Source organism: Macaca fascicularis, chromosome 10 (assembly GCF_037993035.2).
Source record: "Macaca fascicularis isolate 582-1 chromosome 10, T2T-MFA8v1.1".
NCBI lineage: Eukaryota > Metazoa > Chordata > Mammalia > Primates > Cercopithecidae > Macaca > Macaca fascicularis.
The window spans coordinates 10269062-10295390 of NC_088384.1; the positions used below are offsets into that span (position 1 = coordinate 10269062).

General features: G+C 55.1%; 1 protein-coding gene across 10 annotated transcripts in view; it reads right to left on the reverse strand.

The window, feature by feature from the left end:
• The window catches only part of ZC3H7B (zinc finger CCCH-type containing 7B), a 62038-nt gene that overhangs the window by 16179 nt on the left and 19530 nt on the right, over positions 1-26329 (reverse strand). For 4 of the 10 annotated variants that reach the window (XR_012418690.1, XM_074003669.1, XM_045363543.3 and 1 more), the window contains exons 2-13: positions 25969-26027; positions 21399-21432; positions 21078-21275; positions 19927-20085; positions 13905-13985; positions 12388-12444; positions 6308-6350; positions 5433-5623; positions 4494-4815; positions 3468-3526; positions 1980-2079; positions 1036-1197 (exon numbers count right to left, since the gene is read on the reverse strand). Coding sequence is in view for 9 of the 10 variants with exons in the window: in XM_045363543.3 (XP_045219478.1) it covers positions 1036-1197; positions 1980-2079; positions 3468-3526; positions 4494-4815; positions 5433-5623; positions 6308-6350; positions 12388-12444; positions 13905-13985; positions 19927-20085; positions 21078-21275; positions 21399-21432; positions 25969-26021 (1459 nt within the window). In the remaining variant the exon portion in view is untranslated. Of the gene's footprint in view, positions 1-1035; positions 1198-1979; positions 2080-3467; positions 3527-4493; positions 4816-5432; positions 5624-6307; positions 6351-12387; positions 12445-13904; positions 13986-19926; positions 20086-21077; positions 21276-21398; positions 21433-25968; positions 26028-26329 lie in introns of those variants that run through there. The other 6 variants (XM_074003670.1, XM_045363547.3, XM_045363546.3 and 3 more) reach the window with 5 other exon arrangements.

Sequence of the window (26329 nt, forward strand, 5' to 3'; positions counted from 1 at the left end):
ATCCCTGGGTGGGAGTGGGGGTGATTACACGGGGAAGCACCGCAGAGAAGGGCTTCCCAAGATTCAGGCGGTGCTTGGAGGAGGAGCAGAGGACGACCAGGCTCAAAGGGCGCAGCGTGTGTGACGGAATCAGGGAGGGTCAGTGCATTTGGGGAATGGTTAGAGCAGAGGGGTGAGGGGGTGGATGCGGGCACGTGTAGGCCTTGTTGCAGAATTTGGACTTCATCCCACTGGCAACGGGCAGTGGCTGATGGAGGCTTCAACCCAAGAGTGACATGTCCTTAGACCAGCCCGGCTGCTGGGAGGACGAGGAGCGAGTTTAGGAGGCCTGGGCAGGCCACAGCTAGGGGCCAGGTCGGGGGAGAGGCAGAGCCGTGGGTGCGCTCTCAAAGCCTCCGTTTCCTCCTCCAGAGCTGTGAGGCTGCAAGCTGACGGAATGAAAGGGCTACACTGGGAAGAGCTTAACGATTCGTGGCTATTCACACATTGCCGTACAGCGGGACCAAGGCGCTTGGCTGGGACCAGAAAGAAGCAAGTCAGGGACATGACGGATGTCCATTAAATACCAACCAGGCTGATGTGAGCCAGAAATGAGGACAGTGACAACAGAAGAGCGACAGAGAGCTCAGGTGGACGGAGCCCTTACCATGCGCCAGTCCTAAATGCTTCCTGTGGCTGCTGGGCACACCGCCCCGCAGCCCCTCAGGGCCCTACAGTGGTAAGAGAAGCCAGCTCCCTGTGAGTCATGTAGGCCCCTGCCACTCCAGAGCACAGGCCAGTGAGGGGCTCCGGGTCCGGCCAAATGTCCCAAATGTGTCCCGCCTGCCTCTGGAAGCTGCTCAGGGCAAGAGACGCTCATTGTGATGCAGAATTCCTCCCGCATGGGTCCCAGGAGCCTAGGCCCCAGCGTTCTCCTCCCATGCGGCTGTGAGGCCCACCCCGGTTCTGTGTACCGGTGATGGGGAGCAGAGAGGCGGCTGGGGGTGGAGGGGCTGAGCCCCAGCTGTGCTGCCGGCCCCGCTGCAGCCCACCCACCTTTGCACAGGTAGTAGGAGCCCACAAAGCTGGTCTTGGTGGGCCGAGGCCGGATCCGCTTCCAGGTCTGGTCCTCCGAGCTCCGGAGCCGGCCGAGCAGGATGTCCCGCTTGCACTTGTGCTCAAGGCCCTCACGGTAGGTGTAGTCGCCAGCCCGGGGGCCTATGGGCAGGGTGGACACACATGGTAATTCCGGAAGCAGAATTGAAGGGTGATGGCTGGCAAGCCCATGCGATTGGTAGGTATTGGCCCCCTCCTTATATATCTACCTCCCCTCTGAGGGCCTCCCACCAGCTCCCAGCACACCCTTCCTGGCTACTTGCTCCCTGGAGACCGGGGGGCCATGCTGGAGTAAAGCCCTCCAAGGAGCCCATTCTTGACACACCCCCCCTTTTTTTTGAGACAGAGTCTCGCTCAGTTACGCAGGCTGGAGTGCAGTAGTGTGATCTCAGCTCACTGCAACCTCCACCTTCCGGGTTTGAGCAATTCTTCTGCCTCAGCCTCCCGAGTAGCTGGGACTATAGGCGAGCACCATCAAGCCTGGCTACTTTTTGTATTCTCAGTAGAGACAGGGTTTCGCCATGGTGGCCAGGCTGATCTCAAACTCCTGACCTCAAGTGATCCGCCTACCTCGGCCTCACAAAGTGCTGGGATTACAGATGTGAGCCACCATGCCCGGCCTACCCATCCCCTTTCTACCACCGCCCTCACTCTCTAGTGAGTCTGACCATGTTAGTGTTTCTCTAGCAAGAACTGTGAAGACAGTGCCTGGCAGGGACAGACCCCAAACTCCTGCCCCTTTCCTTTTTTTGCCCCAGAGGGCCTTCTGTTTTCTGGCACTTATCTCCAACTGAGACACTGGGATTCTTTTGATCTGGGATCCCATGTTCCTGAGATTCCCAGTTCTCTGGGCAGAGGGGTGGAGTCTGCAGGTGAAATGTTACCTGTCTTGGGGTAGCAGAGCTGGCAGGCCTGCTTGAACTCGTGGGTGGCAGCCAAGGGGTTCTTGATGAGCAAGGCAGTGTTGGGCATGCAGGGCTCTGGCTGTGACAGGAGGAAGGAGGCCACTGTGGGCACTGGATGATGGCTGAGGCCACTAGGGCCAGCCTGGGCACCAGAAGGGGGGAGTGCCCTATGACCCCCCTCCTACCCAAGAGCAAAACCACCACCCAGGACCCCTCCTCTTGCTCCACCCTCCCAGCCAGGAGAGCGCTTTGTAATGTGGTCCAAGAGTCTAGAATATCAGGACCACCTTGGGAAGCCCCCAGGCTAGTGGGTGACCTGGGTCTTGGCTCTGAGCCTTTCTTTGAAGGCAAGCTGAATGTGAAAGCATAGAAATGGGAGGGGCCGTGATTGCAGCCTGTGCTCATGCCCTCCGCCAATCCCCCAAGTCATCAGCAGATGGGGAGGAAGGCAAGACTCAGAGAGGTTAGGGAACTTCACCAGGACCACACAGCTAGTGTAGGTCAGAGTGCAGCATCCTCATCAAATGCCCTTTTTTTTTTTTGAGATGGAGTTTTGCTCTTGTTGCCCAGGCTGGAGTGCAATGGCATGCTCTCGGCTCACTGCAACCTCTACCTCCCAGGTTCAAGCAATTTTCCTGCCTCAGCCTCCTGAGTAGCTGGGATTACAGGTGTCCACCACCACACCCAGTTAATTTTTATATTTTTAATAGACACAGGGTTTCACAATATTGGCCAGACTGGTCTCGAACTCCTGACCTCGTGATCCGCCTGCTTCGGCCTCCCAAAGTGCTGGGATTATAGGCGTGAGCCACCACGCCCAGCCCTTCATCAGATGCTCTTTTATTTATTTATTTATTTGTTTATTTATTTATTTATTTATTTTATTTTTTGAGATGGAGTCTTGTTCTGTCGCCCAGGCTGGAATGCAGTGGTGCAATCTTGGTTCACTGCAAGCTCTGCCTCCTGGGTTCACACCATTCTCCCACCTCAGCCTCCCGAGTAGCTGGGACTACAGGTGCCCACCACCACGCCTGGCTAATTTTTTGTATTTTTTGTATTAGCCAGGATGGTCTCTATCTCCTGACCTTGTGATCTGCCCGTCTCAGCCTCCCAAAGTGCTAGGATTACAGGCGTGAGCCACCACACCCAGGCGAGATGCTCTTTTAAACTCAGGACCTGGCTGAGTCTGGAGACCAGGGATGCTACTAACCCTGGGGAAGTCACTTCACCCTCTGAGACTTGAATTCTTCCACCAGACAAGGGCAATGGTGCCCTCTGTGTGCCTGCCCAGCACATGGCTTGGTGAGGAAGGACACGAGGTAACCATCTTTGATCCATCCACTGTGGGGGTGCCCCGCCATGGGGAATGCAGCACCTTACCCTGTGCAGACGGCTCATTCCCCGACTCTAGAACCCACAACCCCCAGCAGGGAATGAGAGGCCTGGATCCCCACTCCAGTCACTCACCGAGGGGGCTGGTTTCTGAGCACCGCTAGGGGGACGGTGGTCCTGTGAGTTGGTCTCCTCTGGGCAGGGAGAAGACATAGGGTCAGTGGCTCTGCCTCTGAGGCGTGAGGGGCCTTCCTAGGGCTTCCCCTTATGTGTCGCTAACTCAGAGAAGCCTCCAGGCCACACGTCCTCTCCCACTCCCGCTGAACCTCTGACTCTATCCTCTCCTCTCCACTACCCTGGGGCAAAGACGCCTCCCAGCCCGTGTGTCCACTCCTTGCTTAAACTTGCCAGAGCTTCCTGCTGCCCCTAGGAGAAAGCCCAAGTTCCTTAGCTTGCTCCCAGGTCCTTGGAGACCAAGGCCCCCACCCCAGCTGCTCTGCTTCTCAGCCAGCCCCGCGCCATGCTGTGCCAGGATAGTGCCCCTGCTTCCTCTGCCTGGCAGGCAGAGAACTTGAACTTTTCCTTCAAGACCCCGCCTTCAAGAGCTTTTCCTTCAAGATCACTTCCTCCAGGAAGCCTCCTTTGGCCCTGAGGCTGAGCGAATCCCCTCCATGCCCCCACTGTCCCGTTAAGTCCTCTCAGTCGAGTGCCCTGGGCTGTGTCCGACTGCCGAAAGCTAGCCCCACCAGGGCCCAGACAACCCGGCTTCCTCCCTGGGTCCCTGGCACCCAGCCCAGAATGGTGCTGTGGGAGGCCATGACCTTGTGCCCCGCCCCCAGCCTCAGGATCATCCCATGGGATCTCACCAGCCTGGTGACCCAGGGTCCTGGGAGGCTGGGCAGGGAGCACCAGACTGGGAGTCTAGAGGCCTGGACTGTCGTAGCTCTCCTCTGCTTGATCTTGAAGAAGACACCCGCCCCTCAGGCCCAGCCCCACACTGTGCTGAGCACTGCAGACAGCAGCGCAGAGGCATGGCCCGGGATTGCTGAGGGGTAATGGGGACAAACAGATCTGCAACTCAGCTCCACTCTCCAGGGACCAGAGGCCACAGCACTGTGCAGTCTGTGCAGGGGGGCTGGGCGTGCCCGCCTATGGCCTTACCCACGAAGCAGTCAGGTTTGTCCAGGGAGCCTCGTGTCGACCCAAAGCTGTCCAGCGCATCCAGTCGGGTCTCCGAGTACGGCAGCAGGTCCAGGGGGTCTAGCGTGGGGCCCGGGGAATCGAGGGCATCCAGCACAGAGGCGGCCAGCTTCTTGGAGGGGTCCATGACCAAGCCGAAGGAGGCGGGGGGCAGTGGGCTGGAGACAGGGATGGAGCCACCCACCACAGGTGGTAGCAGTGGGGTCCCGCCGGGGAACACGGGTATCAGCTGGGGCAACTCACTAGGCACGCCGCTGCCAGACAGGCCACCCTGGACCAGAGACTACGAGGCAGGGACAGAGGGAGGGGTCAGAGGAAAACAGGACTGCCCAGGCCTGGGCAGCATCAGGCACTTGGGGAAGCAAGGAGACCTGCACCCTGTCCCCTGGCTTCAGCCTGTCCCACGGGGGAGCAGTGCTCACTATGGTCCTTTCTGGCCAGACATTCTGGAGCTTCATTTTTTTTCTTTTTTTTTTGAGACGGAGTCTTGCTCCATTGCACAGACTGGAGTGCAGTGGCGTGATCTTGGCTCACTGCAACCTCCGCCTCCCGGGTTCAAGCGATTCTCCGGCCTCAGCCTCCTGAGGATCTGAGACCAGAGGCATGCGCCACCATGCCCGGCTAATTTTTGTATTTTTAGTGGAGACGGGGTTTCACCATGTTGGCCAGGCTGGTCTCGAATTCCTGACCTGAAGTGATCCGCCTGTCTTGGCCTCCCAAGGTGCTGGGATTACAGGCATGAGCCACCGTGCCCAGTCTGCAGCTTCATTTCTGTCCCTACTGAGGCCTCCTCCTGAGACACATGACATGAGCATGGGGACCTTCCCTCCACCCCTGGGACAGTGGAGACACAGTGGGGAGAGGGACTCAGGGGAGCACAAGGAGGGCGGTGTGGCTCACCAGCGAGTCCAGGAGGGTGTCCAGCTCTGGGCCAAAGACGTCCCCATCTGAGAAGTCATCCAGGCTGTCGGTGCTGGGGAGGGTCCTGCTGCTGTCCAGCGGGGCCAGCAGGTCCAGAACATGAGGGAATAGGGGCATCGTGGGCGTGGAGGGGAGGAGGGCTGGGGAGGCTCGAGGGTCCACATAGCAGTCTGCGGTGGGGTGGGCAAGAGATGAAGGGGAGCACTGCTTGGTGGGGGTGGAGGAGGCATCCTGGGCCCCACGACGCTCACCCAATACCTTCCCTTCTTCCTTCAGCTCTTCCCAGGAGCCCTGCCTTCCCCATCGGCTGATCCCACTGGCAGATGCTCAGGGGGTGGTCAAGGAAGGCCACAGCCCCAGAGCTGGGAGGGGCCCTCAGTCCTATGATGTCAACCCTTGGCCCAGGCTCAATGCCTGAATGTCCACTATTGCTGCCTCCTTCCTCTGGGGTAAGCAACGCCCTCTCCAGGGGACACTCTTAAAAAGGCAACCTTTTCTGGAAGCCAATGAGGAAGAGGAGGGGAAAGGGCTTTGGAAGAGGCGGGGATGTGCAGGCAGCCTGGAGTGAAGGCCATGGAACTGTTGCACCCAGCTAAGAGGCAGCGCCCCCCTCTGCCAGGCTAGAGATGCCCTCCCCTCCCTGAGCAGGTCTGTGGCTCTCAACCCACTGTTTTCTCCCATGCCTCAGGGAGTATCAGGGTGGGGAACCCCTCAAAGGCCCTCTCGTCTACAGGGCTGGGATGGGGAGAGGACTTGACTCCCCTGACCTCTAGGGGACATCAGGGGTGGGGGGCTGAGTGCCCCCCAACCTGGGGCCTCAATTTCCACTTGTTCCCTCATATCAGGGACATTACCTGTTTCGATGTCATCTATGGACCCCAATCCATTAGAAGTTCCCTGTGGGAAGAGGGCCACAATGGCTCTGTGGCTGGGAAGGCCCCGATCCTGGCACCCAGGACCAGCCCCTCCCCACGTGACTACGCTGTTGACCCAGCACCCAGGAGCACTTAGAGTGCCAGGGTAGATTAAAGCCCTCACATGCAGCTGGGCGCGGTGGTTCATGTCTGTAATCCCAGCACTTTGGGAGGCTGAGGCGGGCAGATCACCTGAGGTCGGGAGTTCAAGACCAGCCTGACCAATATGGAGAAACCCCGTCTCTACTAAAAATACAAAATTAGCCGGGCGTGGTGGCACATGTCTGTAATCCCAGCTACTAGGGAGGCTGAGGCAGGAGAATCACTTGAACCCGGGAGGCAGAGGTTGTGGTGAGCCAAGATCATGCCATTGCACTCCAGCCTGGGCAACAAGAGCGAAACTCCATCTCAAAAAAAAAAAAACAGCCCTCACACGTGCTGGGTCCTCACCCCTGTGGTGCCCAGCAAGGGGCTGGATGGGCCAGGAGGTGGGGGCATGGGATCAGTGGAGTGCCACAGCTACCCCTCTAGGGAGGGGTGGTGAAGGGCAGGGAGGGAACCTTTGAGTCTTGGCTTCCACCTGCCACGGGGTGGGGTCCTCACCCTGGTGAAGGCGGCAAGGGTCATACCAAGCCCCCATGCAGCACCACAGATGGCTTGCAGTTCAAAGACAAAAGTGCCCTCTCCCTGGGTCCCCAGGCTCTCGTCTCCCATGGTAGCCCCAGGTCCCCCAGGAAGCAGAGAAGGGGATGCAGCCCAGGTGGGATCCCACTGCCTTCCTGCTGGAGGGAAGCTGGGCCTGAGCAGGCTGGACAGCCTAGGCAAAGTTCCCCATCCACTCTGGGCCTGCTTCACTCACTGCTGGGGAAAGCTATCAGGATGAAATGACCTGCTATGTGTGAAAAGCTTAGAATAGGGCCTGGCACACAGGAAGTGCTTTGTAAGTGTTTTTTTTATTTGTTTGTTTGTTTTGAGACAGAGTCTCGCTCTGTTGCCCAGGTTGGAGTGCAGTGGCACGATCTTGGCTCACTGCAACCTCTACCCCCCGGGTTTAAGCAATTCTCCTGCCTCAGCCTCCCGAGTAGCTGGAATTACAGGAGCCCGTCACCACACCTGACTAACTAATTTTTTGCATTTTTGTTTTGTATTTTTATTTATTTATTTATTTTGAGATGGAGTTTTGCTCTTGTTGGCCAGGCTAGAGTGCAATGGTGCGATCTTGGCTCACTGAAACCTCCGCCTCCTGGGTTCAAGCAAATCTCCTGCCTCAGCCTCCTGAGCAGCTGGGATTACAGGCATGCAACACCACGCCTGGCTAATGTTTGTATTTTTAGTAGAGACGGGGTTTCTCCATGTTTGTCAGGCTGGTCTCGAACTCCCTACCTTAGGTGATCCATCTGCCTCAGCCTCCCAAAGTGCTGGGATTACAGGCGTGAGCCACCGCACCCAGCCTTTTGTATTTTTAGTAGAGATGAGGTTTCGCCATGTTGTTCAGGCTGGTTTCAAACTCCTGAGCTCAGGCAATCCGCCTGCCTTGGCCTCCCAAAGTGCTGGGATTACAGGAGTGAGCCACCACACCCAACGTTTTTTTTTTGTTGTTGTTGAGACAGAGTCTTGCTCTGTCGCCCAGGCTGGAGTGCAGTGGCCGGATCTCAGCTCACTGCAAGCTCCGCCTCCTGGGTTTACGCCATTCTCCTGCCTCAGCCTCCCAAGTAGCTGGGACTACAGGCGCCCACCACCTCGCCCGGCTAGTTTTTTGTATTTTTTTAGTAGAGACGGGGTTTCACTGTGTTAGCCAGGATGGTCTCGATCTCCTGACCTCGTGATCCGCCCGTCTTGGCCTCCCAAAGTGCTGGGATTACAGGCTTGAGCCATCGCGCCCAGCCCCAAGGTTTGTTTTTTGTTTTTTTTTTTTTTTTTGGAGATGGAGTCTTGCTCAGTCACCCAGGCTGGAGTGCAATGGTGTGATCTCAGCTCACTACAACTTCCGCCTCCGACATTCATGTGATTCTCTAGTCTCGGCCTCCCAAGTAGCTGGGATTACAGGCACATGCCACCACGCCCAGCTAATTTTTGAACTTTTTTTTTTTGAGACAGAGTCTCGCTCTGTCGCCCAGGCTGGAGTACAGTGGCGCAATCTCGGCTCACTGCAAGCTCCGCCTCCCAGGTTCACGCCATTCTCCTGCCTCAGCCTCCTGAGTAGCTGGGACTACAGGCACCCACCACCATGCCTGGCTAATTTTTTGTATTTTTTACTAGAGATGGGGTTTCACCGTGTTAGCCAGGATGGTCTCAATCTCCTGATCTCGTGATCCGCCTGCCTCGGCCTCCCAGAGTGCTGGGATTACAGGCGTGAGCCACTGCACCCAGCCAATTTTTAAATTTTTTTTTTTTTTTTTTTTTTTTTTTTTTGAGATGGAGTCTCGCTCTGTCACCCAGGCTGGAGTGCTGTGGCCGGATCTCAGCTCACTGCAAGCTCCGCCTCCCGGGTTCCCGCCATTCTCCTGCCTCAGCCTCCCGAGTAGCCGGGACTACAGGCGCCCGCCACCTCGCCCGGCTAGTTTTTTTTTTGTATTTTTTAGTAGAGACGGGGTTTCACCGTGTTACCCAGGATGGTCTCGATCTCCTGACCTCGTGATCCGCCCGTCTCGGCCTCCCAAAGTGCTGGGATTACAGGCTTGAGCCACCGCGCCCGGCCCAGATGAACATCTCTAGGGAAAGCGGTGATTCTCCCTGCTAGGTCCTGCCCATGGCTCCCAGGCCATACAGGACAAACACCTTCTCAGCCCTCCTGCCCATGCCATCAACTCAGCCTGCCAGGCTCACTCTTCCTGCCCTTCTGCATGGCACTCCTTCTGGTGACATCCGTTTAGCAACAAAGGTCTATGGAGCTCTCTCTCTCCTGCAGACGCCCTGCTGGGAGCTTTCACACTGACCCATTGTAATTCTACAACCTCCACAAAAATGGCAGGTACTGGACCCCTGTGAAAGAGAAGGAAGCTAAGGCTCTGAGAGGTGGAGTGGCCTGCGTAGATAAGGAGCAGGCTCAGGATCTGAGCCAAAGCACGTCCCACTGCAGAGCCCAGGCTCTTCTGAGCCCCATGGGAGGAACTGGTCTTGTGGTCTGGGGTGTCTGTCTCTCCTGCTGCTTAGCCTTTGCGCAGGCTGTGTCCCTGGTCATGAGTGCCGTTTCCCCCCTCTCCAGCTCTCCCTTCCTCTTAGTCTTGCTTCCCTGGCTCGCTGAAGCCCTCTCCCACCAAGGCTGCCTTGGGCTCTCTGTTCCTGGAACTCACAGCCCTCCTTGCATCTTGCTCCCCACACTGCCAGAGGCAGCTCTTGCACAGACTCTGTCTTGTAGGGCCTCTGCCTGGCTCCTAGGTCATAAGCAGCTCCCTGAGGGCATAGCCTGGACCATCCCCACTTCCAGGTGCACATGTGGAATGACCAGCCAGCTGAACGAATACGGTGCTCATGGTGGAGAACCTACAAGGACCCCTGCAGCCTGCATTTACCTGTGTCTGTGCACAACTGACAGAAGGCCAGGGGCTCTGGCTGGGACACCACCTTGCCGTCATGTGTCCTAGGGCCACTCCATGTGTGCACGTGCACATGTGTGTACCATGTTGGGCAAACTGAGTTCATGAGGCAGGGTCTGAACTGGTCCTCTCCACTCTGGGCTTCTTAGAGCCCTCCCGAACCATGCCCCACCTGACCTCTATGAACGTGCAGGAGGAGCCCAGAAAGATTGCAGGGATGGGTGAACGGCCTGGCTGGGACCGGGAGTGCCTGGTGCCAGGTATGGCGCCATCTGTGGTCATCTGGCTGCAGACTGAGCAGGGCTTTGAGGCCTGGCCCTGGAGAGCTGGGCATTCAGCCCATATTTGCTGTGGCCCCCTGGCCACAGTCATCAGTCATTCAACAAATATCTTTTGAGCATCTGCTGTGCCTGCCCAGCCCCAGCTCCGCTTGCTGTGATGAGAAGCTACCTCAGTGCTCTATTCCCAGTGTCTGAACTGACACTGGGTACAAAGCAGTACTCAATAAACACCTTCTGAATCAATGAATAGAATTAATGCTGCCTCCCTTCAATGCCTTCCCAATGCTAAGACTGAGCTTCTCACCAGGGGCCAAGTGGTCTGGCTTATATCTCCTGTTCCAGGACCCCCAGGGGGCTGCCTGCCTTGGCGTTGGTTCCTCCCACACTCTGAGCTCCTCCAGGCCTCAGGGTCTTTGTAAACATCTTCCCCCGGTCTGGAATGCTGTTTCACCTGCACACCTGCCCCTAACTCTTCAACCTTCCGGTCTCAGCTTAAATGTCACTAAATCCTGTCTAAATCAGGCCTCCCAGTTGCAATGGTTCAGGTCTCCCCACACTCTGCCTTCAGAGTCTTCATCACGGTTTGTAACCAGAAATGATCTGGCTAATGTCCTAATGTCCATCCTGGACTGTGAGCTCTTTGAAGGCAGGGAACAGATTTGTTTTGTTCATCACGTACCCAACTCCAAGCTCAGTGCTTGGCCCATACTGGGTAAACTTAGACAAATCACTTCTCATTCATTTAGTGTTTCCTCTTTGGAGCACCTGGTATGTGCCAGGCCTAATAATTTCTTTTGTTTTTGAGATGGAGTCTTGTTCTGTCTCTCAGGCTGGAGTGTAATGGCGTGATCTCGGCTTACTGCATACTGAGCCTCCTGGGTTCAAGTGATTCTCCTGCCTCATCCTCCCAAGTAGCTGGAACTACAGGTGCACGCCACCACGCCCGGCTAATTTTTGTATTTTTAGTTGAGATAGGGTTTCACCATATTGGCCAGGCTGGTCTTTAACTCCCGAAATTAACTGATCACCCACCTCAGCCTCCCAAAGTGCTGGGATTACAGGCATGAGCCACCGTGCCTGGCACACATACCGTGAGTGCTACAAAGGCAGATCATCACCTGCCTCCTTTGCAGGCTGGGAGGCCCCTGAGGGCAAGGACGCAGCTCTCTCAGGCCCAGGGCCAAGAGTGTTTTGTGGGCCTCCTTGTGGAATGAATGAAAGAAAGTGCTGCAAAGCTCTGGAGGAGGGAGGCCTGCTGCTACCTCGCTGTGTGACACTGGCCCTGTCCCCGCCCCACTCTGTGCCTCAGTTTCCCTTAACGTACAAGGTGGCAGGACCTCGGGTTCCATCAGTGCTCTTATAGCCCATTCCTCACTTTCCAGAAAGCCTCGAAGTCTACCTGAGCAGCTCCTGTGTGGTGAGTGGGGGGCAGGGGTCTTAGTCATGTGCCAGGCCCTGCCCCACCTCCCGGGATGAGCCAGGCCTGACGGGGACGCACAAGTGTCTTGACCCTTAGGAGGAGTCCCTAGCTCGGGACAGCACAGCAGCTCTCCGCCGTGACTGCCCACTTCATTTCCTGCTGGGTCCCATGTGCCGGGTGATCAAGCACTTTCCTCCCTTGTTTCTGTTGAGGGATGGTCCGCATTTCAGAACGTGGACTCTGAAGGACCTGCCCAAGGCTGCAGGGCCCAGTTGGGCTCTTCCTTGTCAGAATCCTCAGTCTCAGCTGCCCCTCCTCAGCAGAGTCACCAAGCCAGGGAGAGCAGGATGGGTGTCAGCAGGGGCATGCCCTTGAGCTGGGCTTTGAAAAGCAAAGAGCTAGAGAAAGGCAGGGTGGGGAAGAGGAAGACATTCGAGGCCCAGGGGACTAAACCTGCAGAAAGGCTGGTGAGAAAAAAAGCAACACAGCAGGAAATGTGGGGCGGGAGGCAGAAGGAAGGCACGTGGGACCAGGTGCCCAGACTGTGTCCTGGCCAGGGTCCATGAGTAAGGCTGCCCCCAGTGGCTCCCCGGCAATGACCCCTTCCTGCCAACAGCAGCCATGGCCTGTCCCCACACCCTGCCCCCGTGGTCATGGGAGGCACCTCCTGGGGAGGCGGAGGCCCCTGGACCTGCTGCCTGAGGTCATTTATACCCAGAGAGAGTGAATCCAAACCTCTTGTAATGGATAAATCAAGACAGGTTGGCTCAGCCCCAATCCTACCTGGTCTGCCACGCCAGCCGCAGTGCCATTACTGAGCAGAGAAAAGGTTTCCAATTCCTGCCAGAGATTGGAGAGAGGTGGGCAGAGGTAAAGATTCTGAAAAGATGCTCAAGGTCCCCTTAGCCGGGGCAGGAAAGAAGCCCTGACACAGGCAGCTGGGGTCTGCAGCGTCCCCTGAGAGTCCCTGTCCCCAGGCCTGCCGGAAATCACCTGCTCTGTCTCTCTGGGTCAGATTCTGGGGTTTTCTTCCTCCAACCTTGACCTGGGCAGAGGATCTCCCTGCACACCTCTGCTGTGTGTCACGCACCATGCTAGACACCGTCTCCAACATTCTATCTTTTTATTTGTTAATTTTTAAAATATTTTTCTGAGACAGAATCTCACTTTGTCCCATAGGCTGGAGTGCAGGGGTGTGATCTCGGCTCCCTGCAGCCTTGACCTCTGGGGTTCATGTGATCCTCCCACCTCAGTCTCCCAAGTAGCTGAGACTACAGGCGCGCACTACCACACCAGGCTAATTTTTGTACTTTTTGGAGAGATACGGTTTTGCCATGTTGCCCAGGTTGGTCTTGAACTCCTGAGCTCAAGCAAACTGCCTACCTCAGCCTCCCAAAGTACTATGATTATAGGCATGAACCACTGCGCCCGGCCCGTTCTCTCTCTGTTTTTTTTTTGAGACGAAGTTTCACTCTTGTTGCCCAGGCTGGAGTGCAATGGCGCGATCTCAGCTCACTGCAACCTCTGCCTCCCAGGTTCAAGTGATTCTCCTGCCTCAGCCTCCTGGGTAGCTGGGATTACAGGCATGCGCCACCACACCTGGTTAATTTTTGTATTTTTAGTAGAGATGGGGTTTCTCCATATTGATCAGGCTGGTCTCGAACTCCTGACCTCAGGTGATCTGCCCGTCTCGACCTCCCAAAGTGCTGGGATTACAGGCGTGAGGCACCGCACCCGGCCCATCCATTCTCTCTTTTTAATCCTCCCATGAGCCCTCTGGGGTGGGCATAAATTATCTCCATCCTCCGGATGAGGAAACCAAGGTGGAAAGAGATGAACTAACTTGCTCAAGGTCACAGCAGAGACTCGAGTCACGAGCTTTCCCATGTGCAGCCTCCTGGCCCTTGGCAGGTGCCAGATGAATCTGTGTGGATCTGAACCAGCCAAACAGATACCGACACTTCAAATTTGCACCATATGGGGGTTATTTTAGAACATAATGCTGAAGGACGCCAGTGTCAACTCAGGCCACCTCCAGGTGATTAAAGTCAGCCAGCGCAGGGAGGGAGTGGTTTTCAACAGCTGGAGTCTAAGGTGAGCTAGACGCGGTGGCCGCTATCTCCTTTTCTGAAAGGTTCCGGGGCTTTCAGCCAACAGACAAGGAAGATCACCTGCTGTCGCTCACCTCTGTCCTAACCTGGCCCTGGCCACCCTCACCCACCTTCTCCACGGTGCCTGGTGCCTCGCTTCAGACCTCCTCACATCCACACCGACCCTCCCAGGGTCCCGAGCCCACCTACCTGGGGCCTCTTATATGCCTTGCGAACTCGCAACCCCAGTTTCTGGGCCAGCTCTTGACCAAGCTGAGTCACGCTTTCATCCTGCAGAGGACAAGACACAGGGTGGTGGGTCAGTCTGCCCGGGCTCACAAAGCCGTGCTCCTGGACACCTGTGCAGCCCTACGGGGGGAGGTCATGGTCACCCCATGTTACAGATGAGAAAGTGAGGCCCCAGGAGGTGACCCTGGCTTGTCCAAGTCACACAGCTAATGAGTGGTGGCACCAGGACCACCACCCCATGCTTCTGTTTTTCCTTTTATTTGGGGGTAGAAAATGAATCATTTTGTTTTTATTTTAATATAGTCTTTTTATTTCTAAAATTTAGCAAGTGAATGTCACTGTAGAAGGGAAGAATGTTACAGGGAGAGCAAGTGCTCCCTGGGTCTCCCCCTTCTCTCCAGGTCTTTCCAGGAGGGAATCACACTCTGCTGGGCTGATGTGTTTCCTTAGCGCTCTTTTCTAGGAATGCATGAATGCAGACCTATAAAGAATGCTGAGTTCTGGCCGGGCACGGTGGCTCACGCCTGTAATCCCAGCACTTTGGGAGGCTGAGGTGGGCAGATCACCTGAGGTCAGGAGTTCGAGACCAGCCTGGCCAACATGGTGAAACCCCGTCTCTACTAAAAATAGAAAAATTAGCTGGGCATGGTGGTGGATGCCTGTAATCCCAGCTACTCAGGAGGTTGAGGCAGGAGAATCACTTGAACTCAAGAGGCAGTGGTTGCAGTGAGCTGAGATTGCGCCACTGTACTCCAGCCTGGACGACAGAGCAATACCCTGTCTCAAAAAAAAAAAAAAAAGCGCCGGGCGCGGTGGCTCACGCCTGTAATCCCAGCACTTTGGGAGGCCGAGGCGGGCGGATCACAAGGTCAGGAGATCAAGACCACGGTGAAACCCCGTCTCTACTAAAAATACAAAAAATTAGCTGGGCGCGGTTGTGGGCGCCTGTAGTCCCAGCTACTCGGAGCTTGCAGTGAGCCGAGATCGCGCCACTGCACTCCAGCCTGGGCTGGGCGACAGAGCGAGACTCCGTCTCAAAAAAAAAAAAAAAAAAAGCTTAGTTTTGTTTTGCGGGGATTTGGGGATTGTCTCTTTCTTTTTTGTTTTGTTTTTTTGAGATGGAGTCTTGCTCTGTCCCCCAGGCTGGAATGCAGTGGTGTGATCTCAGCTCACTACAGCCTTTGCCTCCTGGGTTCAAGAGATTCTCCTGCCTCAGCCTTCCATGTAGCTGGGATTACAGGCATGTGCCACCATGCCCAGTTAATTTTTTTTTTTTTTTGTATTTTAGTAGAGATGGGGTTTCACCATGTTGGCCAGGCTGGTCTTCAACTCCTGACCTCAAGTGATCCACCTGCCTCGGCCTCCCAAAGTGTTGGGATTACAGGCTTGAGCCACTGTGCCTGGCTGTCTCTTTCTTTTTTTAAACAGGAATGAGGTCACATTATATAGTTCTACAACTTGTTTCTAAAACCAAACAACGTCCTGCAACCCTCAGCAAGTGAGGATACATAGATGAGGCACAGGGTTGTAAGGCCCAAAGGAGCCAGGGCGTGGAAAGCTTGCAACAGTGCCTGGACCACACTTAGTGACCACTGGACAGCAACCATCCTTCCTTCCCTTCCCAGGCTGTAATACAGAACATGCACTACGTGCCAAGCATGAGTGAGGGGCAAAGGATACCCCAGCGAACAGGGCAGATGGGCCCAGGCCTCATGGAGATTCCAATCCAAAGGGGGAGATCAGTCAGTGAACAAAGAAACAGGTGGCTACAAACTGGGGTCCAGGCACAAAGGGGCAAGGAAGGCACTGACATCTGGGCATGTGTCTACCTCCGACCTCACTGACAAGCTCCTGGAGGCCAAGGCCTGGGTTGGAGTCATCTGTGGTCCCCAGTGCCCAGCATGGAGCAGGGGCTCGGTCAGTGTTTGCCCAACAAAGATTGGGAAAAGAGAGAGTTCCCTCAAGCAGAGCCGGGAGCCCTTAGTTACTTTCGCCTGGCCATTTACTAACCCTAACTGGGTCCCGGTTCCTTTCTATCCCCTGTGGTGGGGATGAAAGCTGCTTTGTCCTCCTCATGAGTAAGTACCAGTGAGACCTGGGTGTGGATCTATTGTGGACATTCTAAAATGCTATATGGATCAGGGGACTATGGTCATACAGAAAGGCTGTTTTTTTTTTTTTTTTTTTTTTTTTTTAATAGACAAGCTCTTGCTTTGCCAAACTCAGGTCGAAGTGCAATGGCGCAATCACAGCTCACTGCAACCTCCACCTCCTGGGCTCAAGCGATCCTCCCACCTCAGCCTCCTGAGTAGCTGAGATCTCAGGTGCATTCTGTCATGCCCAGCTAATTTTTTAAAAAATTTTTTGTAGAAACGGGGTCTTGCTATGTTGCTCAGGCTGGTTGCAAACTCCTGAGCTCAAGTGATCCTCCCACCTTGGCCTCCCACAGTGCTGAGATTACAGGCATGAGCCACTGTGTCTGGCCAAGAAAGATTCTTAATTGTGAACTAAACAGAATTAGAGAAACAAGAATAATAAACAATAAGCATGATAACACAAATGTGTTCTTTTTTTTTTTTTTTTTTTTTTTTGAGACGGAGTCTCGCTCTGTCGCCCAGGCTGGAGTGCAGTGGCCGGATCTCGGCTCACTGCAAGCTCCGCCTCCCGGGTTCCCGCCATTCTCCTGCCTCAGCCTCCGGAGTAGCTGGGACTACAGGCGCCCGCCACCTCGCCCGGCTAATTTTTTTTTTGTATTTTTTAGTAGAGACGGGGTTTCACCGTGTTAGCCAGGATAGTCTCGAGCTCCTGACCTCGTGATCCGCCCGTCTCGGCCTCCCAAAGTGCTGGGATTACAGGCTTGAGCCACCGCGCCCGGCATCACAAACGTGTTCTGAACACTTACTGTGTCTGGCCATTGTGCTAACTGCCCTATACGATTTTCATATTCTATCCTTGGCACAGCCCTAGTATGCACGGTCATCACCCCATTTTACAGGGGTGCAAACCAAGGCTTAGAAAAGCTAAGCCATGGGCCGGGCGCGGTGGCTCACGCCTGTAATCCCAGCACTTTGGGAGGCCGAGACGGGCGGATGACGAGGTCAGGAGATTGAGACCATCCTGACTAACACGGTGAAACCCCGTCTCTACTAAAAATACAAAAAAAAATTAGCCGGGCACGGTGGCGGGCGCCTGTAGTCCCAGCTACTCAGGAGGCTGAGGCAGGAGAATGGCGGGAACCCGGGAAGGCGGAGCTTGCAGTGAGTGGAGATCGCGCCACTGCACTCCAGTCTGGGTGACAGAGCGAGACTCCGTCTCAAAAAATAATAATAAGAAGAAGAAGAAGAAGAAAAGCTAAGCCATGGCCAAGGTCACATAACTAGTAGGTGACAGACCCAAGATTAGAACCCAAACCCAGGCCAGCTCTCTAGCATCAACATCCTTGACCACTGTGCACACTGCCTGTCCTCTGCTCTGCCCACCCAAATCCTTCTTGCCACCTTCTGCCCTACTCAATCCAGGGAGCCTTCCAGGATTCTGGTCACTCTTTTCCTTTCCACCCTTCCTGGGTAGCATTTACCCTTCCCCAACTTCTTTCACATCCATTATTTCAGGGATAAAGTAGGAAGGGGATCGTATAGATGTGGAACTAATGTGCAGAGATGGGAAGTGCTTCTTCACACTCATGCTGAGAGTCGCAGGTGGAGCCAGGTTTAGATCCCAGCTGCTTTCATTTGTCTCCAGTGGGCTGTGGGACCCTGTGGGGCACAGATCTGTGGTCCAGGGCCACCTCACAGGCTCTCTATTCATAATTTCTCATTGTTTCTTCCCCACCTAGTGACAGTTATGACAGCAAGACCTCAGCTTTATTTATTTATTTATTTATTTATTTATTTTATTTATTGAGACAGAGTCTCACTCTGCTGCCCAAGCTGGAGTGCAGTGGCGTGATCTCAGCTCAATGCAATCTCCATCTCCTGTGTTCAAGCAATTCTCCTGCCTCAGCCTCCCGAGTAGCTGGGACCATAGGTGTGCACCACCATGCCTGCGTAACTTTTTTTTTTTTTTTTTTTTTTTTGAGACGGAGTCTTGCTCTGTCGCCCGGGCTGGAGTGCAGTGGCCGGATCTCAGCTCACTGCAAGCTCCGCCTCCCAGGTTTACGCCATTCTCCTGCCTCAGCCTCCGGAGTAGCTGGGACTACAGGCGCCCGCCACCTCGCCCAGCTAGTTTTTTAAATTTTTTAGTAGAGACGGGGTTTCACGGTGTTAGCCAGGATGGTCTCGATCTCCTGACCTCGTGATCCGCCCGTCTCGGCCTCCCAAAGTGCTCGGATTACAGGCCTGAGACACCGCGCCCGGCCGTAACTTTTTTTTTTGAGACGGAGTCTCACTCGGTCGCCAGGCTGGAGTGCAGTGTCACGATCACGGCTCACTGCAACCTCCACCTCCCAGCTTCAAGCGATTCTCCTGCCTCAGCCTCCTGAGTAGCTGGGACTACAGGTACACGCCACGGCGCCTGGCTAACTTTTATATTTTTAGTAGAGACAGGGTTTCACCATGTTGGCCAGGATGGTCTCAATCTCTTGACCTCGTGATCTGCCCACCTCGGCCTCCCGAAGTGCTGGGATTACAGGCATGAGGCACTGCACCTGGCCGAGGTCACCCTTTTACTCCTCATGTCAGTTATGTGCTCCTTCAGTGCAGAGGTTAAAAGCACTGACTCTAGAATCAGACTGCCTGGGTTCAAGTCTCAGCTCTGCCACCTACTGGCTGTTATGATCTTGGGTAAGTCAGTTTTGTCTTGTCTTTTGTTTTGTTTGAGATAGAGTCTTGTTCTGTTGTCCAGGCTGGAGTGCAGTGGCGCAATCTCAGCTCACTACAACCTCTGCCTCCTGGGTTCACACCATTCTCCTGCTTCAGCCTCCCGAGTAGCTGGGATTACAGGTGCCCGCCATCACATCTGGCTACTTTTGTATTTTTAGTAGAGACGGGGTTTCACCATGTTACCCAGGCTGATCTCAAACTCCTGACCTCGTGATCCACCCGCTTCAGCCTTCCAAAGTGCCGAGATTACAGGTGTGAGCCACCATGCCTGGGCTTTTTTTTTTTTTTTTTTTTTTTTTGTTTCCTTGAGATGGAGTCTCGCTCTGTTGCTCAGGCTGGAGTGCAGTGGTGCGATCTCGGCTCACTGCAACTTCTGCCTCCCGGGTTCAAGCGATTCTCCTGCCTCAGCCTCCCAAGTAGCTGGGATTACAGGTGTGCATCACCACACCCGGCTAATTTTTGTATTTTTAGTAGAGATGGGGTTTCGCCATGTTGGTGAGGCTGGTCTCAAACTCCTGACCTCGGGTGATCCATGCACCTCAGCCCCTCAAAGTGCTGGGATTACAGGCATGAGCCCCCGTGCCTGGCCTTTTTTTTTTTTTTTTTTGAGATGGAGTCTCACTCTGTCACCCGAGCTGAAGTGCAGTGGCACAATCTCAGCTCACTGCAATATCCGCCTCCTAGGTTCAAGCAATTCTCCTGCCTCAGCCTCCCGAGTAGCTGGGATTACAGGCGCATGCCACCATGCCCGGCTAAATTTTGTATTTTTAGTAGAGATGGGGTTTTGCCATGTTGGCTAGGCTGGTCTCGAACTCCTGACCTCAGGTGATTCACCTGCCTCAGCCTTCCAAAGTGCTGAGACTACAGGCGTGAGCCACTGTGTCTGGCCCCATCTTTAAAATGAGGATAATCACAGTATCTGCCTCTTAGGGTTATTGCCAGGATTAGGTGAGTTAATACACACAACGTATCCTAACAGTGCCTGGCACCCACTCAGCGCTCAGAGAATGGGAGCTAGTGTTAACGTCAGGATCTGCAAGTCCGTATCACAGGGGAGGAAGCTGAGACACAGAAGGATGTGGTGGCTGGGCCCGAGTGAGGGCCAGAAGGTTAGAAGCCTGGCCTCTGAGCAGGCACCGGCGTGGCTGCAGAGCCACACTCACGTGGGGCAGGGCGAGGGAACACCGGCTGCTGCACTCGTAGGCCTCCTTGTGGCGTCCCAGTTCATTGAGAGCGCGTGCCTTGCGGAACAATGCCCGGATACTCTCGCTGTCCAGGCCTAGTGCCTTCTCGCTGTCCTCTAGCGCTTTCTCATACAGGCCCTGCCGGAGAGGAGCAGGTGGTCACTGGTCAACACCTATTACTCTCCCTCCCCCAGGCCTCCTGCCCCGGCCTAGGAATGAACACCAGCTTCTCTTCTTGGCAGAGATAGAGGAGCTGAAGTCTTGGGTCAGGGACAGGGCTCGAGGCTCCAGGAGAGAAGGAAGCACTCTGGTGTCCGGCCTCTGATCAAGGGTGTCTGTGTGTCTAGCTGATGGGGCTGCAGTGGGCTTGGGCGGGACACTGCAGGGAAGGGCCTGAAGATCTACAACCACCAGCCTGGTCATTCAAACAAGTCTATATCCATCTCTGCCTTTGGTTCAGAACATGATGGGCTGAGAGTAACAATGGCATCTCTAAGAGGCAGTGAGACCATGAAGGCAGCTCTGTGCGCAGAGTGTGTACAAGGGTTAACCCTGAGGCATCCAGGAGCCATTTATCCAGAAGAGTCTGCTGGATGGCAGAGGTGTCACGGGGTCCTCTAGAGAGCCTGCAGCAGAGCCTCCCACAGGATCTCATGAACCTGAGTCAGTGGGTGCACAGGACAAGGAAGAGGAGGAGGCTGCAGCTCTAAGGAGGAGAGGAGGGGGAGGAGGAAGGCACTGAAGTCTGTAAAGAAACAGTGACGAGGCTGAGGCTATGGAAAGAACAGTGGGGCCGGGAAGGAGGAGCGGGAGGAGTCAGACTCCCACCAAGGCCCAGGGTCACCCCAAGATTCTAACTTACTTCATCTGGGGTAGGGCTAGGGCATCAGTATCATTTAAAAAAAAAAAACTTTTTATTATGCATCGTACTTTTAAAAGCTCTCCAGCTGAGCATGTTGTACAGTTGAGATTGAGAGCCACCAGGACGATGAGATTCTGAACGTAGGCTGGGAGGAGGCTGGCCCTGGTCTACAGGCTCACTGGGGTATGGGCCTGGCTCCACTGGGCATCCAGAGGGACGTGGTGATCAGGACAGCGGAGGAGGAAAGAAAGGAGGGTGCCAGGCTCACCATGGTGAAGTAGCAGGCGGCCCTATTGACATGCAGCTTGCACAGCAGCTCCCGGGGCAGGGCCACCTGGTCAGAGGCAGCGTAGTCGGCCACGTTCAGCCCTTCCATGTACTGCACCAGAGCTTGCTTATAGTCCTTCTCCCGGAACAGATCATTGCCCTCAGCAAACAGATTCTGCACCAGCTTGAGCAGAAAGGCCTGTTGGGGGCAAAGTGTGTAGTGGGCTCATGACCTCTGGCCCCAGCTCGGGCACCCGGCCCAAGCCTCTCCCCTGCACATCTCCACCCTTCCCCTTTGCTCAGCCTGACAGCTGACACTCACCTCATACTCTTCTTGCTTTAGGGGTAGTGTCGACCTAGTAGGAAAAGAGAACATGAGGTCTCAGTGAGCCCAGCGGTCCCAGCTTCACGGAGGTTACTCCTCTAACTCAGACCTCAGCCATCACCTTGTGGACTAGGGTGAACAGACAGCGGTTTTCTTCCCCTAAATCATTACCATGCAGGACTTCCAGTTCTGATGAAAGGACCTGCATGTTTCTTGGGGCCAGACAGCCAGGTTTTCCAAGGTACAGGTGCTGAGAAAGAGCAGACTGACCCCAGCCCCACCTCCAGCCTGGCCCGAGCTCCAGCCCCACTTCCAGCCACAGCCCCAGCTCCAGCCCCAACCCAGCCAGCCCCAGCCCCAAGCCAGTCCTAGCTCAGCCCAGTTCCAGCTCTACCTCTGGCCCTCGACCCAGCCCTAGCCCCTGCTGCTGAAAAAACAAGCCCTCTCCTAAAGGCAAGCAGGCATTCCAAGCCCTTTCTCAGTTACATGAGGGGAAGGAGGGAGGAGTCACACTGGGCCTAGGAGGCCCCCAGGACTGGAAAAGGACAAGAAGAGGAAAATCAGACTTGGGCCAAGGCAGAGCAGGGGAAGGCTCCAGCTGCAGCTCAAGGGCAGGAGGAGAGGATGGTACAGGGGCTGCTGTAGCAGGAGTGGCAGGGACAGAAGCGGGCAGGAAAAGGCAGGAAGCATGAGCGTCGTCAGGGAATTAACACCTAGCATAGGCCTTGGGAAGGACCACACCCCATCAAACCCAAGAGCATAGGCCCACAGACACTCAGTCCCCTACCCTGTCCACTCCCACGTAACACACGCCCCCGCCAATGCCAGGTCTTCACTGAGCCTGTGAGCCCCTCATGCTGGACTCAACAAATCATTCTAGGTGGGGTCTGGGCACCTGCTCCCTCCTATGGCTAATACGCCCTCAGTATGAAAGAGGGCATCAGCCGAGGAGAACTGAGGTTCATCTCTCCGATGGGCTTGATGGCCAGGCTGGAAGGGAAGCTGGGCTTTGTCTCCCAGCCCCTCATTCCACAGAGGGAAAAACAGACACTTAGAGTGGTGCAGGGACTTGCCCAAGGCTGCTCGGCAGGAAGGCATTGGAGGCAGGGCTGGGGGGATCTTTCCGTTGCCTGGAAATGCCGCCAGCACCTGGGCAGGAAAGAGCGGCCTAGGCCAGTGCGTGAAAGGTGGGCAGAGGCACAACACTGGGAAGGCTGTGTGTGCACGTATGTGTGGAGTGTTCCCAGTTGTGACATCGGGGCTCACCAGCCCGCCTCTCACTTGCCTCCCCACTGTCTGGGCCGCAGCCCTGCCATCCCTTCCCATACTGCTGCAGTGTCTGTCCCCTCTGCTGCCCCACCAAGGACCCCATCACTACCCTCTTGGCCTCCTGCCTCCAGCCTCCCCTCTACCAGTGTCCTAAGACATCTTTCTTTTTTTTTTTTGAGACAGAGTCTCGCTCTGTCGCCCAGGCTGGAGTGCAGTGGCGCGATCTCGGCTCACTGCAACCTCTGCCTCCCGGGTTCACGCCCTTCTCCTGCCTCAGCCTCCTGAGTAGCTGGGACTACAGGCACCCGCCACCACGCCCGGATAATTCTTTGTATTTTTAGTAGAGACGGGGTTTCACTGTGTTAGCCAGGATAGTTTCAATCTCCTGACCTCATGATCCGCCCGTCTCGGCCTCCCAAAGTGCTGGGATTACAGGCATGGGCCACCGTACCCGGCCGTAGACATCTTAAGGTCCTCCGCAAGCTGGGGCCAACCCACCTGTCTCCATTCACTTAGGGCTCTCAGGGCGTGCTAAGCACATGAGGCACACATGCAGCAACACAGCGTAGGAGGAGTGGGGCAAAAATAGCAGGACTGATATGAAAAGCGGTGAGTCCCACTGTGCTTCCTGCAAAGCCTTAGGAGGCCAACAGACGGCTTCAGGGAGGCTGCCTTGTAACTGGGCCTTCCTAGAACTCCCCTTTGGAAAGGAGAAGGAGGGGACAAGAGTGAACATTTACCCCAAGCACCACCTGGCCCCTTAACCCTCACAATGACCCTGTAGGTGAAATGGGAGAACCGGGCTGGGGATCCAGCTCCACAGATATCAGTGACTGAGGCTGGGGACACAGAACTCTTCTGATGGAAGACAGCAGTGGCCGGAGTCACCTTGTTCACCAGACTGGCCTCTGAATAAATTGGAGCACTTCCCCAAAATCAAACCCTCACTCCCAAAAACGGGAGAGGACCTGCCACCCATGAAGAGAGATGAGCTAGCAGCCCCTCTGATGACCAAGTCTGAGGAGGGTTTGCAAACTCCCAGGCATGGCAGCAACGTGGGGTTGGCCAACGGCCCAGGGAGTGGCTGCTGAACTTGGGGCCATGCTCTAGGTGCTCCCAAAACTCCTAATCAAATCAGCCCAGCGCAGCACACCCTCCAGAAGCAGCCAGGAAAAGTGACTGTGTTGTGCACTGAGGAAGGAGGATGTGTTGTGTCAATATGAACACTCACTCTGGGAGAGCAACATGGACACCGAGGTTGTGTGAAAAGGGGCCCAGTTTGCGGTGACATTGGGTGAGAAAAGGCAAGGGAGTACGCTGGGCACAGCGGGACACGCCTGCAATCCCAGCTACATGGGAGGCTGGGGTAGGAAAACTGCTTGAGCCCAGGAGATTGAGACCCACCTGGGCCACACAGGGAGACCCCATCACAAAGAAAAGAAAAGGCAAGGAGTGTTTCATTGGTCTGTGTGAGAGAACAAAAGTGGGGAGTATATAAGGGAACATGGAGGCAAACTCCAGTTTTTTTTTGTTTTTTTTTTTTTTTGAGACGGAGTCTTGCTCTGTCGCCCAAGCTAGAGTGCAGTGGCGCGATCCTGGCTCACTGCAAGCTCCGCCTCCTGGGTTCACGCCATTCTCCTGCCCCAGCCTCCCGAGTAGCTGGGACTACAGGCGCCCGCCACTGCACCCGGCTCATTTTTTGTATTTTTAGTAGAGACAGGGTTTCACCGTGGTCTCGATTTCCTGACCTTGTGATCCGCCCGCCTCGGCCTCCCAAAGTGCTGGGATTACAGGCGTGAGCCACCGCGCCCGGCCAAACTCCAGTTTTATGGGGAGCTCTATTTAAGAAAAAGAACACAAAATGATGAACACAGGATTGCAAGGGTGCATGCCTTCCAGGGCCTTAGAAGGGGCTCGTGCAAGTGAGAGGCCACGATGCCTACGCTTCACTAGCATTGTGATAATTATGCCTCTGGGGATCTACTTGAGAGCAATAAGAGAAAAAGGTTACTCAAAATATTTTGTGTGTAAAAAAAAGAGAAACAAAACAAAAACAAATGTCGGGCCAGGTGTGATGGCTCACACCTATAATCCCAGCACTTTGGGAGGCTGAGGAGGGCAGATCACGAGGTCAGGAGTTCGAGACCATCCTGGCCAACATAGTGAAACCCCGTCTCTACTAAAAATACAAAAATTAGCTGGGTGCAGTGGCGTGCGTCTGTTATCCCAGCTACTCGGGAGGCTGAGGCAGGTTGCTTAACCTCTGTGACCCTCAACTTTCTCATCTGCAAAATGGAAATAAGGCTACCTACTTCACGGGTTGTTGTGAAGACTAAGAAGATGATGGATTGGCCAGGCACGGTGGCTCACGTCTGTAATCCCAGCATCTTGGGAGGCTGAGGTAGGAGGATCACTTGAGCCCAGGAGTTTGAGACCAGCCTGGGCAACATACCAAGGCCCCATCTCTACAAAAAACTAAAAAGATTGGCCTCGTGCAGTGGCTCATGCCTGTAATCCCAGCACTTTGAGAGGCTGAGGTGGGCGGGTTACCTGAGGCCAGGAGTTCAAGGCAGCCTGACGAATATGGCGAAACCCCATCTCTACTAAAAATACAAAAATTAGCTGGGCATGGTGGCACACACCTGTAATCCCACCTACTCAAGAGGCTGAGGCAGGAGAATCGCTTGAACCCGGGAGGTTGCAGTAAGCTGAGATCATGTCACTGCACTCCAGCCTGGGAAACAGGGCAAGGCTCTGTCTCAAACAAACAAACAAACAAACAAAATTAGCTGGGTATGGTGGTGTGCACCTACGGTCCCAGCTACATGGGAGGCGGAGGCAGGAGGATTACTTGAGCCCAGGAGGTCAGGAGCACCACTCACTCCAGCTGGGGCAACAAGGAGAGACTCTGTCTCAAAGAAGACACAGATGTGAAGGTCCCAGTGTAGAGACTGAGATTGTAAGTGCTCCATAAACAGGGACTATTGATTGATCAGAAAACTCGTGCAGTCATGCAAGAGAATTAACAGGGAGTGCAAATGTGAAGGGTGAGGGTAGAATTATCTACTGGACAAGATCGAAGGGTGACCTGGGCCAGGGAGCATGTGTGCATGTGGAGTTCACGCCCAGCCACACCAGCCTCTTCCTGGCTCCTCCCACCTGCCCACACCCCAGCACACACAGGAGCCTTGGCAGTAAAGGCTCAGCAGCGAGAAAAGGGAGCGCTGGGAGAGTGTGGCTCTCAGAGAACCCACCCCTGCCCACCCAGCCGTCCAGCCCTGGCCACATGCAGGCTTACTGAATGAACTGCAGCCCCTTCTCGATGTCCGCCTTCCGTTTCTGCCTCTCCATCAGTCTCTGGGGGAGAGAGCACAGTCCATCAGTCAGCAAAGCCGGGTTGCCGTCGGCCACCCCCACTTTGTGGGCCCTGTGATTGGGTGCTCTCACTCCCACTCTCATTCCCTTCCCCACGTCGCCCTCAGGGCGGTGTCTTCCCCACCCACGGCCCCCTGGACTCCTAGACTGTGGTGCCCTCAAGGGACAAGGGGCATAGAGGCCACCTGCCCTTAGGCTTGAGCTACAATACCTTATGGACACCCTCAAATTCAAGGGAAAACTTTTTTTTTTTTTTTTTTTGAGACAGAGTCTCCCTCTGTTAC